The sequence below is a fragment of the Malaclemys terrapin genome, chromosome 9, assembly GCF_027887155.1.
Source record: "Malaclemys terrapin pileata isolate rMalTer1 chromosome 9, rMalTer1.hap1, whole genome shotgun sequence".
Lineage (NCBI taxonomy): Eukaryota > Metazoa > Chordata > Testudines > Emydidae > Malaclemys > Malaclemys terrapin.
Genome location: NC_071513.1, coordinates 47,246,038 through 47,259,525, shown reverse-complemented (window position 1 = coordinate 47,259,525; position 13,488 = coordinate 47,246,038). Strand labels below are relative to the sequence as shown.

The following is a 13,488-nucleotide window of genomic DNA, read 5'->3' as shown; positions in this document are numbered from 1 at the left end:
AGAGCCAGTGAGCTGGGGCTTGTGGGAGGGGTGTATCGATGCAGAACCCCCAGGAGGTTGAGGCAGGTGGGTTGCCCCTATTGGCTTGGGAGATACATGATGTACTGGGGGAGGGCCTCTGGCCCAGATGGGATATTGCACCATCTCTTAGTGCAGTGGCTTGTACCAAGTACTGGTCTCAATATGAATGCCCCTTTACTCCTATAGCAAGTTGCCCTTATGGCCCATGCAGGAATACTGCATTATGCCCTTACTGCTGTGTGGACTGCAATGATAGCAGCTTATTTAGAGACTTGCAGGTGCTTCCTAAAGCTCTGGGTGCTGCATACCCAGAGCAGCACAGGGATCTGTGCATGCAGCACAACTCCCTACTTGAGAAAGCTAGCTCTGTTTTGGGTTTTCCACCCACTACAGGCTCATAGCAGTCCCAGCAGAGTGCATAGGAGCCAGCTCCTTGAGCTGGCCTGCAGAGGACCTATACACCTCAATGCAGGTTGCAATTCCCACGTGAAAAGAAATCCCTTCTAGCTGGGCTACCGGGGCACTTTCCCAGCAGTCTTATACTGGTCTAGCTTCCCAGATGGGCACATAGGAATAACAGTGCCTCTTCGCTATGGCGCTTTGAATGTGCTATCAGCTACAGAGGAAGGCAGCATCCCTTCCTGACTAGGTGTCCCTCAGCAGGGAGATTAGAGCCATACAATTCTGCTGGTAAATTTCCCAGGGGAGACAAACTTCCTCAACCTGGCTCTGGAGCAGAGACCCAAAGGCTGAGACAGGTGGTTGAGGGATGAGGGTGCAGGCCTGGGCCTCTGGACAAGAATTCTGTTCCCAATCCAGCTGCTGGCCAGTGGCATGCGCTCAGGGAAGTTACTTCCCCTCCCTCCCATGGTTTATTCAGACAGCAGACTCATTGCAAGTTGGACTATCAGTCTCTGTTCACAGCCCAACCAGGCCTCTCTGCCCTGCTTTCCTAGTACCTCTACTGTGAGGGCTACCTTTAGTAATGGCAGATGTCAGAGGTGGCTGCATGGCACTCTGCAACACACCGAGCTATTGAAGGTATTGCAGGCCTGCAGGAGCCTACTGCAGCATCCAATTAATATTGTAAATAGGAACTCCAATACAACTTCCTTCCTGCTTCTCTCTTTCAGAAGGGTAGCCATGTTAGTCTGTATCCACAAAAATGAGGAGTCCAGTGGCACCTTAAAGACTAACAGATTTATTTGGGCATATGCTTTTGTGGATGCATTTGAAGAAGTGGGGTTTTTTAACCCACGAAAGCTTATGCCCAAATAAATCTGTTAGTCTTTAAGGTGCCACCGGACTCCTTGTTGTTTTTCTGATTCTCTCTAACATTGTTTTTTCGTCTCTGTCCCTAGTAGCACTTGAAATTAACACGGCTCTTCTGTTTACCAGCATCATGAGCTCAGCTCTGGGCAACAGTGAATTGCTGCAGCTTGTGCCCCTCTCTCTGTGTGGCACTCAGCAGCCAGAGCATATTTAGAAGGGAAAAATACCCCAGCTCTCTGCCCTCTGAGCTGCTGGAGGTCAGGTTTTGGCTCTAAACTCTCCCCTTAACTTACTAAACAGTTACCTGAACTGTGAAAGCAGGCTAAATATAGCACTTGCTTCACCACCCAGGGCCTGTCCCCTGCGGCAGAAGACAGTTCTTAGCAATAGTAGCTCAGCCTTGTTTCACATTGGCACCTTCAGGAACTACAGTAGGTGCATGGGGTAGCAGGCCCCTGAAGCCAGCTGGCCCACAACTTTTTCAGCTAGCACAAGAGTTAGCCCTTACATAACACCTTCCATTGGACAGCATTTCACAACAGACTAATCACTTTCTGGGTGGCACTTCATTCAAAGGCTACATCAACCCTCCAGCTGTTACAATTGCCTGATCAAACTGTCTGCAACCTAATCCCCAGCTACAGGTTGACTGACAGCCAGCCCTGTCCAAGAGCATAGAGCAGGGGTCCTGTGTGGCCAGGACTGAGTTCAGGCAGGGCTTGTTTACGCCTCAGGCAGGGCTTGTTTACTCCTCTAGGGAGTAAACAAGGGAAAATGGGACACCCACAGGGCCGACCCAAGGCCCCCCTTCACTCCCCCATCCCCAGTCCCCACTCCCACACAGGGCTAGCATTGCCACTCCCTCCCCCCCCACACGTTCCTCTGTGCCCCGTTAGGGGTTGCACCCCACTTTTTTGGCAAAACTGCATTTGTCCAGTTTGATCAGTTGGCAAGAGCAAACGGGACAAATGCCCAGTTTTGCCAAAAAAGTCAGGACGGCTGGGATAGGGCTTAAAAAGGGCCTGTCCCAGCCAAAACGGGATGTGTGGTCATCCTGCTCCTTTCGGCCCCTGGTTTCAATGTCCAGCTGTGTGGAATTTCTCAGCTCTGCCATTGCCACGCGGGCACTCTGCTTAGCAACGGGTTAGCTTAGCTGGGCCGCTAAGGAACCAAGAGGGTTAGAAAGACACATGCCTGCTGCAAGCTGCAGCCTGGGAGCCCAATGCTTTCTGAACAAATCGCTGCATAAACCCCCCTTTCATCTTCAGTCGTAAGGGGCAGCAGCTCAGTTATCTAAATAATCAAGAGAACATACGCTGTTCCTGTGTGCTATTTGCATAGGCAAGACTATTCAAGGGCAGGACAAAGGGACCCATCCAGCCACACACCTAAGCCAGTCTCTCATACAATACCCATCACTTGGCTGCTGCACAGCACCAGAGACTACACCATTAAATACCCATGAGGGTGGAGAGGGGCAGCTGATATGGGTGTTACTGTTTTGGACTGGCTGCAGTCTAATCAGTGTGAGTCTCACTGACAGCAGGAAGGTCTCTGCAGCTAGAAACTACTGCGAGTTGACAGCGCTTTGGCTCTAGGAGAGCCCTGGGCAGGGCAAAGTCAGAATCCGTGAATGCCAGGGCCCCTTAGGGAGCCATTTGTGAGGTGGTTGGTGTCCTCGCCTATTGGAAACTCAGCACCTTAGCTGGGATTCATACCGTGAAGGAGGGGTTTCTGGGGAGAAGCTGCTGACAAACCCTCCGCCCACACTGCCCCATCCCCTGTAATTCCAGTCCTGAGACAGCCCTCTCCTCCCCAGTTCTGGTGGGGGAGGAGAATGAAGCAGCAGGGGGCATCTTCCCCAGCTATGCTGCTGTCTGGGGTGCAGGTCTTGCTGCCTTCGCTATTCCTATAGGCTTGGAGGCAGCCAGGCGCTAGTGGAGAGCTATGGAAGAGCACACATGCTGGACAGTCTCACTCCCTCAGCTCCAGCCACCACAATCCCTCTAAGAGCAGGGGAAGCAGCCCTGGGGGAAGGGCAGGTTTGCCTCATCTCACCTCTTAAGGGATTCCTTTTGCAAAGTCACTTGTTCAAGTCCAGGCAGCCACCATCATGAATGGGGAATCAGCTCCCAGCCCCCTACAAACAGCTTCTGTGCCCCCACCGGGGGGGGGGTGTGTGCCCTCAGCTGGGGGGCGGGGTGCACCCACGCTCACAGCTTTGGAGTTACCTGGTGCACTCAGGGAGGTTTAAATTTGGGATATTTCAGATGAACTTCACTCCTTCAGCTGGAAAACCCAGACACCCGACAGGGAACGGGCAAGCTGGTTTCTGAACAGGGGACAGGAGAACAAGTCCCCAGGGAGGAAAGGGAACAGAAACAATTGCTTGGGGTGAACCGTACCTTTGGGGTCCCACTGCTGTGAGGAAAGGTCTCTTCATCCCCCGGCCACAAGCCACAGTGGCCACGGAGGGGTGCAAAGAGGCAAATGAACATGGGGGAGTGAGTATGGGAGGACATCGGGGCCAGATGCGCTGGCCAGCGTCACACCTGCATAATTGCTCCACCTCCCGCCACACCACGGCACCCACCTGCCTGGCCTGGTCTGTTGGCGCGATGAAAACAATGAATGGGGACAGCTCGGCAGTGCGAACAATCTTCAGAGTCTGCAGATGGAGGGCAGGGAGAGAGAGGGATGAGGAGCAAAAGGAGCACAGCTGCTCTTCAGGGCAGGGCAGCTCTGCTAGGAGCAGAGTGCAAGGCCCTTCCTGCCTTCCAGAGCACTGCCAGCTCTGCTGGACCCTGCTGAAGGCCAAGATCCCCGAACATCACACCCAGGGCATCTGCCAGCCTCAGAGGGAGGCAGACAGCTGGCCACAGAGAGGTGGGTCAAAGGCTGGCTCTGTGGAGCTGGGGACAGCTTGCACTGCTGCTGCCAGAGGCCTTTGGGCTCCAGGCCTGTCACATCGGCTAAGTATAAATTCATTTTAAAAATCCTTAGCTCAGGATGCAGCAAAGAATTCCGAATGCATCCTTCCAGCAGCTGCCATGTGGATGCTGGCCCGGCTGCAGGAGCAGCTGACGTTCTGCTAGCTAGACAGTGCCGACCTGAAATAGTGAGACCTGAGGGTAGAGCAGAGCTAGTGTGATCTACCTCTCCAGGCCAGCAGCTAGTGACCTCCGCAGCTGTAATTATCCTCTCTCATCCCATTGGAAAGTTCTCAGGGACCCACAGAACAGCCTTCATCATTAAGGGCTGGAACAGTCAGCTCTGACTGAGGGGAGAGGTTTGCCTCCATGCCCTCGTCAGCTGAGGGCAGTAAGTCGCCGAGTTGGGGCGCAGATTCCCCTGCCCTTTCCACCGTGCCCTGGGGATGGATATGCCAATCCCATGGCAGCTTTGCCATCTGCCTTTATGCTCCGCTTCTAGGAGGCGGGTGCTCCCTGGAATATCTGTGCAGCAGGAAGGCGTGGGGCCATCAGCAGTGGTCTCGCCCAAGGTATCTGCCCAGTACGGGGGCACTCGGTGGAATCCATCCGTTGGTTTTTATCTCTGTGGTTATTTTCCTCCCTCCATGCCCTTCCCCCCGGCTACCAGCAGGTGCATAGCTCAGTCCAGCTCAGTTGCCCTCCACAGCGTCCCACGCTCCTAGCCAAATGGCCTGCTCTTTCACTGCCTTGCCTTTTCACCCAGCCCCTCCTTGGGTTATGCATTTTTCACCCAGCCACTAACATTATGCCCGCGAGTGATGGGCCCCAGCGTTCTGCGGGCACAACTGGTGGGCACAGTTGGGAAGACAGGATTAAATCCTCCTTTGCACCCGCAATTGCATGTGCAGTTAAATGTGGGTGCAAAGCTGCCCCCGCAAATTTTAGAGGTGCTTTTTCCAACTCTGACCCCTAACACGCTGCCCCCGTCCCTCCCCCTCACCTGCGGCTCAATGTCCAGGATGGCGATTTTATCCTGCTGGTGGATCTGATGCACTGTTTCAAACTTGGTGCCAAATATGTTTCCCTGGTAGCTCCCGAACTCCAGGAACTCATTGGCGGAGATGTCCCTGGTCATTTCCTCAGTGGAGATGAAGTGATAGTCCTTCCCATCCACCTCGTTCTTCTTCTGGGGGCGTGTGGTGTCTGGATGGGCAGGAGAGCTGGGTGACTGACCCGTGCTGCCACCCCACAAGGGAACCAAAGGGGCAGCCAGCTTGGGCCAATGTGACTACTGAGCAGGAAGGCTGTGGAGAGGGTGGCTGCTGTACCATTCTGCACAATGGGAAGCCTAATGTGTTCCCAAAAGTGGGGCTCAGCTGGACCCTAAGGAGGCCAGGAGAGGGGAGCCAGAGGAAGTGAGCAGTTGGTGAAGAGAGGCAGGGCCTCCACCAGCTTTAACCCTTTGCTGCTTGGAACAAGGCTGGGCAGAGCATGGATTTGCTGCCTGTAGTGCTTTGAAAGTTGCTCAGGTGAGGTGATCTGGAGCACTCCTGCCTCTCAACCTCCTTGCCTATGTCAAGGGCCCCCCAGCCCTGCCCCTAGCGATTAGTATGGCAAAGCTGGTGTTATTCATTGGCCAGCCAAAGTCACTGTAAGCTCCATCACTTGGGAACAAGGGCTCATGTTAGAGCCTGGAATGGACTGTAACTCTTTGGATAGTTAAAGTTCTATTGGTAACAAAAATCAGGCCCAGCAAGACCTATGAAGCCTGCTTTGAACCTGACTAGGTTTCATGTTGATGGTGTTCTTTAAAGTCAAGGGAAAACACTGACCTACCAGCTCTGAGGCCAGGCTCCTGACACCTCTTGTTCTATTTCTCCGCTGCTGGCAGGAGGCTCCAAAAAGCCAAGATAACCCAATGAAAGCAACCTCCACCAGCCTTTGCGTGCACACCAGGCCATTCCCAGCATGGGCCTAGCTGGATGTGCTCTTCTCCAGCTGGCCTTGCCATGTTTTCAGCACTGGCACTGCTCAGGAGTTATGGCAGAACACAGGGTAATCAGCCCACTCGCTTTCCCCAATAGCAAGGAAAGATGCCCCCGGGACAGATAAGCTGCCATCTTGCTGGAAAGTACAAGTGTGCTGGAGACGCTGCTGCCTTGGTCGAGGCAGGCCCCATTTACCCAGCATGCACCCTGTGGGACTACAACACCTTCCCTAAATATGACTGCGGGCAACCTCCAGAGCCACTTTAGCAACACTAGCAAAAACAGACCAGACAAAACTCGCTCAACGCAGTGGGTCACTGAGACATCCAGTGACAGGAGCTCGGGTCTGATTTCAAGGCTGATTGCACTGAGGTTGTGCACTCCTGTATCTATGAACACATGGGGCTGAAACATTCTCTGATGGCATTTAGGGTGGTCCCGTTACTCTCGTGAGTCATTCCAAAGGAGCATCAATCACATCTTCCTGGCACTTCACCCCCACAGGGGTTCTGCATGTCCCACGGATGGTACAGAAAATCTGTTTTAGGAATGCCTTAGAGCTTCCCTTTTTTTATTTTTTATTTAAAAAAAAAAACCAGGGACTATTTTTGGTATCCTTCGCCCAGTAAAGCCCAGTGCTCAGTGACTATGAGCTCAGACTGTCCAGGGCTCAGAGGGAGTTGGAGCAATCTCTGAACATTCCCTGAAACAGCTTTTCTGCACCTTAAACCCCCCAGCTCTATGCAGTCTTCAGGCAAGGCTAGGAGTGAGTGCTGGGAAACTGGCTTTCCTAGGGCTTTAAAATGGCTAGTTCTGGTTGTAGAGCCCGACCCCACTGTGGGTGACTACTTACATGGAGCCGGATACCCAAACTTCTCTGGGTTCTTGCTGAGCAGGGCATTCTTAATGTGGCTACGACCTACCCCGCTTGCACCTGTGCAAGAGGATGAGAGAGGGATGGGAGATCAGTGCCCCCCCAGAGAGGCTTTTCCTGTGCTGGAGAAGGGGAGAGGGTGATCACAGGAGCCATGTGGGGGAGTAAGAGAAGAACCCCTATTCATAGGAAGGACCTCTGGCAGAGAGAGCGGGTAGGGATGGAGCAGGATGAGCTAGCCATGGAAATTCCATCCCTGTTGGGTCGCTGAGTCCGTCCACCAGAAGGAATGGGATAATGGCTGCCCAGGCCAGATAGCTGAGCCTCTTCGCCCCTTTGGAACAGACCAGACGCTGCAAAATGGGAGATCCTGTTCTTTTCAATACAGCCATAATACAGGGCAATGCACTTCCAGTCCCAGAGCCAGCCCACTGATTCACCGTGGACTGGGCCAGGCACAGCCTCGGCACTGCCGAGTTACGTCTGGATCCTCCTAGGTGCCTAACGCCCAGTGAAACCAATAGGAGTTAGGCACCAAAATACCTTTCAAGATCTTGACCTTAGTGTCTACACAGTGGCACTCAGCAACGTTAATCCAAATTACCGAAAGGAATGAATTTAAAATGAAATAATTCAACCACATCAAATCCCCGTGTGGACTCTCATTCAGAATTAGAGTGGTCTTAATTAGATTTTGTTTAAAGTGAATTAAGATAAATCAAATTAAGGCCACTTTAATTCTGAATTAATTAATCCACACAGGGATTTAATGTGGTTTAACTAACCCACTTTAAAAGCTAATTTAGAATTACTTTCCTGAGTGTCCCCATGTAGACATGCCCTGAGTCTCATACCAAGGGGTCTGTGCCATGGAAGGCTTGGGACAGGGATTGATTCCCACCCTTAGGTTTAAACAAGAGGCAGCTTTATCATTCTTTAAAAAAAAAAAACTGCATTGTTTTTGAAAACCCACCTCCTCCCACACAGGGCCCTGCTCCTTCTCCAGGTTCCCTCTGCAGTACAATTCACACCATGACTCGGGTACTGCTAACAGTGCCAGTTTCTAGATGCCCGAGCTGGCCAGCACAGCTGTGCCTGAGGATGCCAGTTCAGCTCTTGAACGAGGGGATGGTAACTTCTACTGCACAGCCAGCAGGGGCAGCTCAAAACAGGGGGAGAGTGGGGGTCTGGGGTGACTCTTGCAGCACCCCAAACCCCCCCACAAATCTCTTTAGAATCCAGAGGACTCTCAATCCGAGGAGAATGCATTTTATTCAGGCCAGATGTAGGTCATAAATCCACCAGCTGATGTTGTATTAAGGATCAAGGGTTTGATCCAAAATCCATTGAAGTTAATGGAAACACTCCCATTGCCTTGGGATCAAACCCGTGTTAAAGGAATAACTGACTAACCCTCAGCCAGCAGGGTTCCCCAATGGAAATGCTCTATCAGGTTCCGTTCTGTCCATTGTCAGGATCGGGATGGAGAAGGACAATGGCCAGAAAAGCACAATGCGTACAGAAGGGGCAGGGCCATACCTATCAGCACCAGGGTCTTCCTCTTGAAGGCTGGCAGCCTCACCACCTCCTCATACGAAATCACATCCAACTGGTCAAAAACTGGGAGGAGAGAGGGGAAATGGAACCAAGAGAGCATCAGAACCAGTCCAGATGCAAAATTAGGGCACATCCTTGCCCAGGGCCGCTGGGACGTATTGGCATTGATATATAATATCACCACCACCACATAGCTCTCATATTGCACTTTGAATCAGTAGATCTCAAATCACTTTACAAAGGTCAGTATCATTAGCCCCCTTTTAAAAATGGGGAAACTGAGGCACAGAGAGGGGAAGTGACTTGCCTTTTGGGGGGCACAAAACTATTTCCAAATTCAGTGAATAGTCTGGGCTGGAAAAAAAATTGAGATTTTTTAAAGTCAAAATGAAATGCTTTGACTTTTCCTTCCAAAATGGCATTTCATTTCAACATTTAGCTAAATTTTAAACGAAAAAAAATTAGCAAAAATTAAAAAAAGATCGTGCCTGAGAGAGAGAGCGCGCGAGAATGAAAAGCACTCCAAAACAATAAACCCCAAATGATTTTTCCCCTGGCAAAAAAAACCCCAAAAACATCACACTTGCTTCAAACCAATCTGATTTTTTTTAAAGATTTTTTCAGTTTGGCCCATGTACCAAAAAAATCAATTATGCACTCAGCTCTGGTCCTGAGGCTCTCTCCTAGGTCACACTGCATCCCTTAGAAACTCAGCCGCAGAGAGAAATCAGCAAATGGTAACTTACTTTGGGGATTAATATGGGGAAACTGTTGTGACAAGGTGTGAAATAAACAGCTGATCCTCTCCTCTCCCCGTTCAGTTCTGCCCAGGAGTCTGGACCCCAGAGGAGCCAAACTGGAAGCTGCAAGACTAACGCTTAGCTGAAGGAGTTATGGAGATCTTAGTTTATTCCCCTGAGTGAGTTGTGGGGATCTTTATTTATCCCCTTGATTTACTGCCCTGTTTGTCACCATCTCCCAGACTGCAGGCCAGGCCAGGTGCCAGCATGTCCCCAGGCTCTGGTCACACAACTCTCCACCCCCCCCATCACTCAGTTCTCTGGGGCATTGTTGGCACTGGCTTATTACGGGTCAGTTTCAGGTCCTGGTGCCTTAAAACCTCACTAGTACAAGCAGATCATCACTTAACCAGCAGGGTTTGTTTGCTTGGCTTGGCTTGGCTGGACTTCTGGATGAAGGTGGTGAATAGGGAGGATTCTCCCTGATTGAGGAACAGATTTCTGATCTGTTACAAAGTTTTAAGAAGAGTTGAACTGAAAACCGCTGACTTGCCAGGACCTGAGTGCAGGGTTTGTGTTTGTCCAGATGCATCTGATGATGAGGGCCATAAATTAGCTCAGGGCCAGATTTCCAAGGTCTCCACTCCTACAGTCAAGGCAGCTCAGCACCAAATAAGGACCAGGATTTTAAAGGCGCTCAGCACCCATCATGTACCCACTGTGCCAAACTCTGGCCCTGGCTGTGGGTGCTGAGCCCTTCTGAGCATTCCAGCCAGAGAGCTGCTTCCCGGTGCCTTGTGCAGAAGGGGTGTAACTTGTCACCGGGGTGCCATGGCAATGCTCGGGTGTCACTATGCACAGTGTAAACGATGACACAGTGCAGGGGAGACTTGGGCCCATAATTCCTAATGCAGAGCAGAGAGCTGACCTTCTGGGAGAGCAAAATCCCAGGGGAGAGGGAGCAAAGCAGGCAGAGATCAGGTGGGGGAGCCTGCAGGAGGGGCTGGGCTGGGGACCATCCCTCTGGTAGGACAACAGGCTTCACATTATCTTTAGTTATGGGTCTCTGCCCATCCCTCCTGAACTGGGATTTAACTCTGCACCCATCCCCAGCTAACGCACTTGGGCCTAGAACAACTATAAAAAAAACACAGATGGCTCTTTTACAAAGCCGAATGCCTAGTGGCAGCACCCCCCTCCTCCCTTGGCACCAGCCGCCGGCAGAGTTGTTCCTACATAGCTCTTTCCTTCCAGTCCGGCTGAGAACACTGCTTGTTTAAACCCAGATTACATCCTCTCTCCTCCCTGTGTACACTCCGAGTCCATGCCTGTTGCGACTCCACAGCAGCAATGTAAACAAAGCCAGCGGGTCGGGCTCTTTGCAGGCTGCTTTACAAACAGGAGGAGAGATCTCCGAGGGGAAAATAATGGAGAGTCATTTACCAGATGACTCAGGGTCATCTGACTGATTTGTACCCGAGGGGGCTCTTCCAGAAAAGCCAATGCCAGACGCAGCGCTGGGCAAGATGCCTTTCCTCATGCTACCCTGGGAGTAGGTGTGGTAGCCTCCAATAAGGAGACAGCTACCAGAGCGCACACTGCCATGCTGTGCAGCTCTGACTGCATTGTTCCCAGGAGGGGGAAGTTAAGAGATCCCAGGAAAGACAGTTTTCACATGACCAGGGGAGCCTATTGCAGAGGACATGTGGATCACAGCCCCGTCACCAGGTTGCGGCACTCTGCATACGCTGTTCAACCGGTGAAACGACCTCATAGAGCCCAGTGCTTGGTCTAAGCACCAGAGTCCTGCGAGCACCCCTGTCCTACTGCCCAATGGGAAGGTGCATTGTGGTGACAGAGCTGCCAGGGTTGATTCTGAGCAGCAACAGACAAGGGCTCATGACAAGGAAGGGGGCCGCTTACTTGAGCTGTGCTTGGCCAGGTATTTGTCTTTGCACTTCTTCTTTTTCCCGAAGGGGCTGCAGCTCTGGGCTTCGCTCTGACTGCACTGGGTTGTACTAGCCACACGCCTGCAAGGGGAAAAACACACGAGCGATGGAGGGGGTCAGATCAGGTCAGGTTTTGGTCCAAACCTAGCGACCCCCAGAAGCATCAAGATTTCCTCAATGCACAAGAGTAAGGAAAGGATACTCAGGGCTCACGCCAAAGGGGTCAGAGAGTATCTCCTTGCCAGATCTAGTGTCCACACCAAGGTGATCAGGGCAGCACCAGGCTAGACCCATGGGTCACAGGGCGCCAACAGCCTATCCCAAAAGAGACAGTCTACCTAGCTCTCTGCACTGAGTAGCTGGGCCCGGCTTCTCCAAGGAGCAGCACCTACACCGGTCTCATCTCTGAAACATATTCCACATGGATGCAAGGCGGGGATTCTGAGCTACCAGCCCATGGGCAGCTCCCATGCTGGAGATGCAGCACTTGGAGCTGTGCACAGAGCCTGCAACTGGGAGTCCCCCAACCCCCCTATCTGCTTTCACCAGCAGCTCTGGAACATACCATTCTTGCAGTTCAGGGGAGGGGATCAGCCCTGCTGACTCCGTGGAGGACCCTTCTACCCGGCCCTGCCACCAGTTGCTGTCATCCTTGTTGATGATTTGGATGATGTCCCCGGTCTTGAATTTCAGCCCCGCCTCCTTGCAGGGGATCAGGCTGTCCATCTTGGGATCGTAGTCAAACTGGGCCCTCATGAACATCTGGAGAAGAGGCCAAAGGTCAGGCCAAAGGTCAGCCGGCCAATGCCATGTGCTTTTGGCTCTGCCATTGCTGCTACGCGGTTCCTGTGACGTCCCCGAGCAGTGACCATACAAGATGGGGTAAGAAATTAACTGGCCCAAACTTGAGCTGCAAGTATAGGGCACATCCCCATCTAGTCTCCCCTGTCCCTGACCCCCTTTTCAGATCTTATCTGCAGACCTGATGAGCTAGAAGAGATGCCACAGCCTAGAGCGAAGGGGCCCAAGCACTTAGAAATACCAAACGTTAGATTATGTCAGGGGTGGGCAAACTACGGCCTGCGGGACCGTCCTGCCAGGTCCCCGAGCTCTTGGCCCAGGAGGCTTGCCCCTGGGCCCTCCCCTGCTGTCTCTCCCCCCCTGCCGCCTAAGCTCACTCGCTCCACTGTCAGTGCAATGCTCTGGGCAGTGGGACGGGGAGCTCCTGGGGCAGCGCAGCTGCAGAGCCCGGCCTAACCCGGTGCTCTGTGCTGTGTGGTGGTGGCGGCGGCAGCGACAGCGTGGCCCGGCTGTAGCGCTGCCAGCAACCGGTGCTCCAGGCAGTGCGGTAAGGGGGCAGGGAGCAGGGGGGGTTGGATAGAGGGCAGCAGAGTTCGGGGTAGTGGACAGGGGGCGGGGATATGGATGGGGGTCAGGGGGGAAACATGGGGTTGAATGGGGACAGGGGTCCCGGGGGCAGTCAGGGGTCAAGGAGCAGGGGTGTGTGGATGTTGCAAGGGTCCCAGAGGGGCCATCAGAGAACAGGGGGTTGCATGGGGCCATGACCCTCTCTCCTAACCAACCCTCCATACAATTTATGAAACCCGATGCGGCCCTCTGGCCAAAAAGTTTGCCTGCCCCTGAATTACTTACACACTCCCCCAACCCCTTTGGCTAACCCAATGGTCAGTCTGAGGGGCTTTTAGATCCACCCAAAATCTAACTCCATGCCTTCCTCTGGCCATCCCAGCAAATTGTGTGTCCTCTGACTCTGGGAATCTCTTGGGGAAGGAGGAATGGCATCATACTTGGGGAAATCTAAGAGTCTAAGTGTGAGGCAAGCGCTACCAGAGGTCAGGGCACAAACGGGGAAAGACTCCATTTCCTGGGGGTGAACTGTGGTGAACAGGTAGTTAAAGGTGGGATGAGCGGGGCAGAGGGAAGAGAGAGCCTTGAACTGAACATTAACTGCTACAACCATTGCTTCAAAGAGGACCAATTCTCCTTCCCATTTCTAGTCCCTCCAATATGGGATGAGCCAGAGCAGATCAGGACCTTGTGGTCTAGTTGTCTCAGGTTTTCACTTTGCTGCTGGTCAGTCCCTCCACACATGCTATTTTCCCTCTCCCAACTTTAAGACTCTCACTATCAATC

At 52.6% G+C, this 13,488-nt stretch overlaps 1 protein-coding gene across 2 annotated transcripts in view; it reads right to left on the bottom strand.

Moving 5' to 3' along the window:
* Positions 1-13,488, bottom strand: part of MPP1 (MAGUK p55 scaffold protein 1) — a 40,640-nt gene that overhangs the window by 2,151 nt on the left and 25,001 nt on the right. For both annotated transcript variants that reach the window (XM_054038833.1, XM_054038832.1), the window contains 6 exons: positions 11,900-12,096; positions 11,309-11,415; positions 8,628-8,708; positions 7,068-7,148; positions 5,227-5,429; positions 3,887-3,961 (listed from right to left, as the gene is read on the bottom strand). In XM_054038833.1, coding sequence (XP_053894808.1) covers positions 3,887-3,961; positions 5,227-5,429; positions 7,068-7,148; positions 8,628-8,708; positions 11,309-11,415; positions 11,900-12,096 — 744 coding nt within the window. The remainder of the gene's footprint in view (positions 1-3,886; positions 3,962-5,226; positions 5,430-7,067; positions 7,149-8,627; positions 8,709-11,308; positions 11,416-11,899; positions 12,097-13,488) is intronic.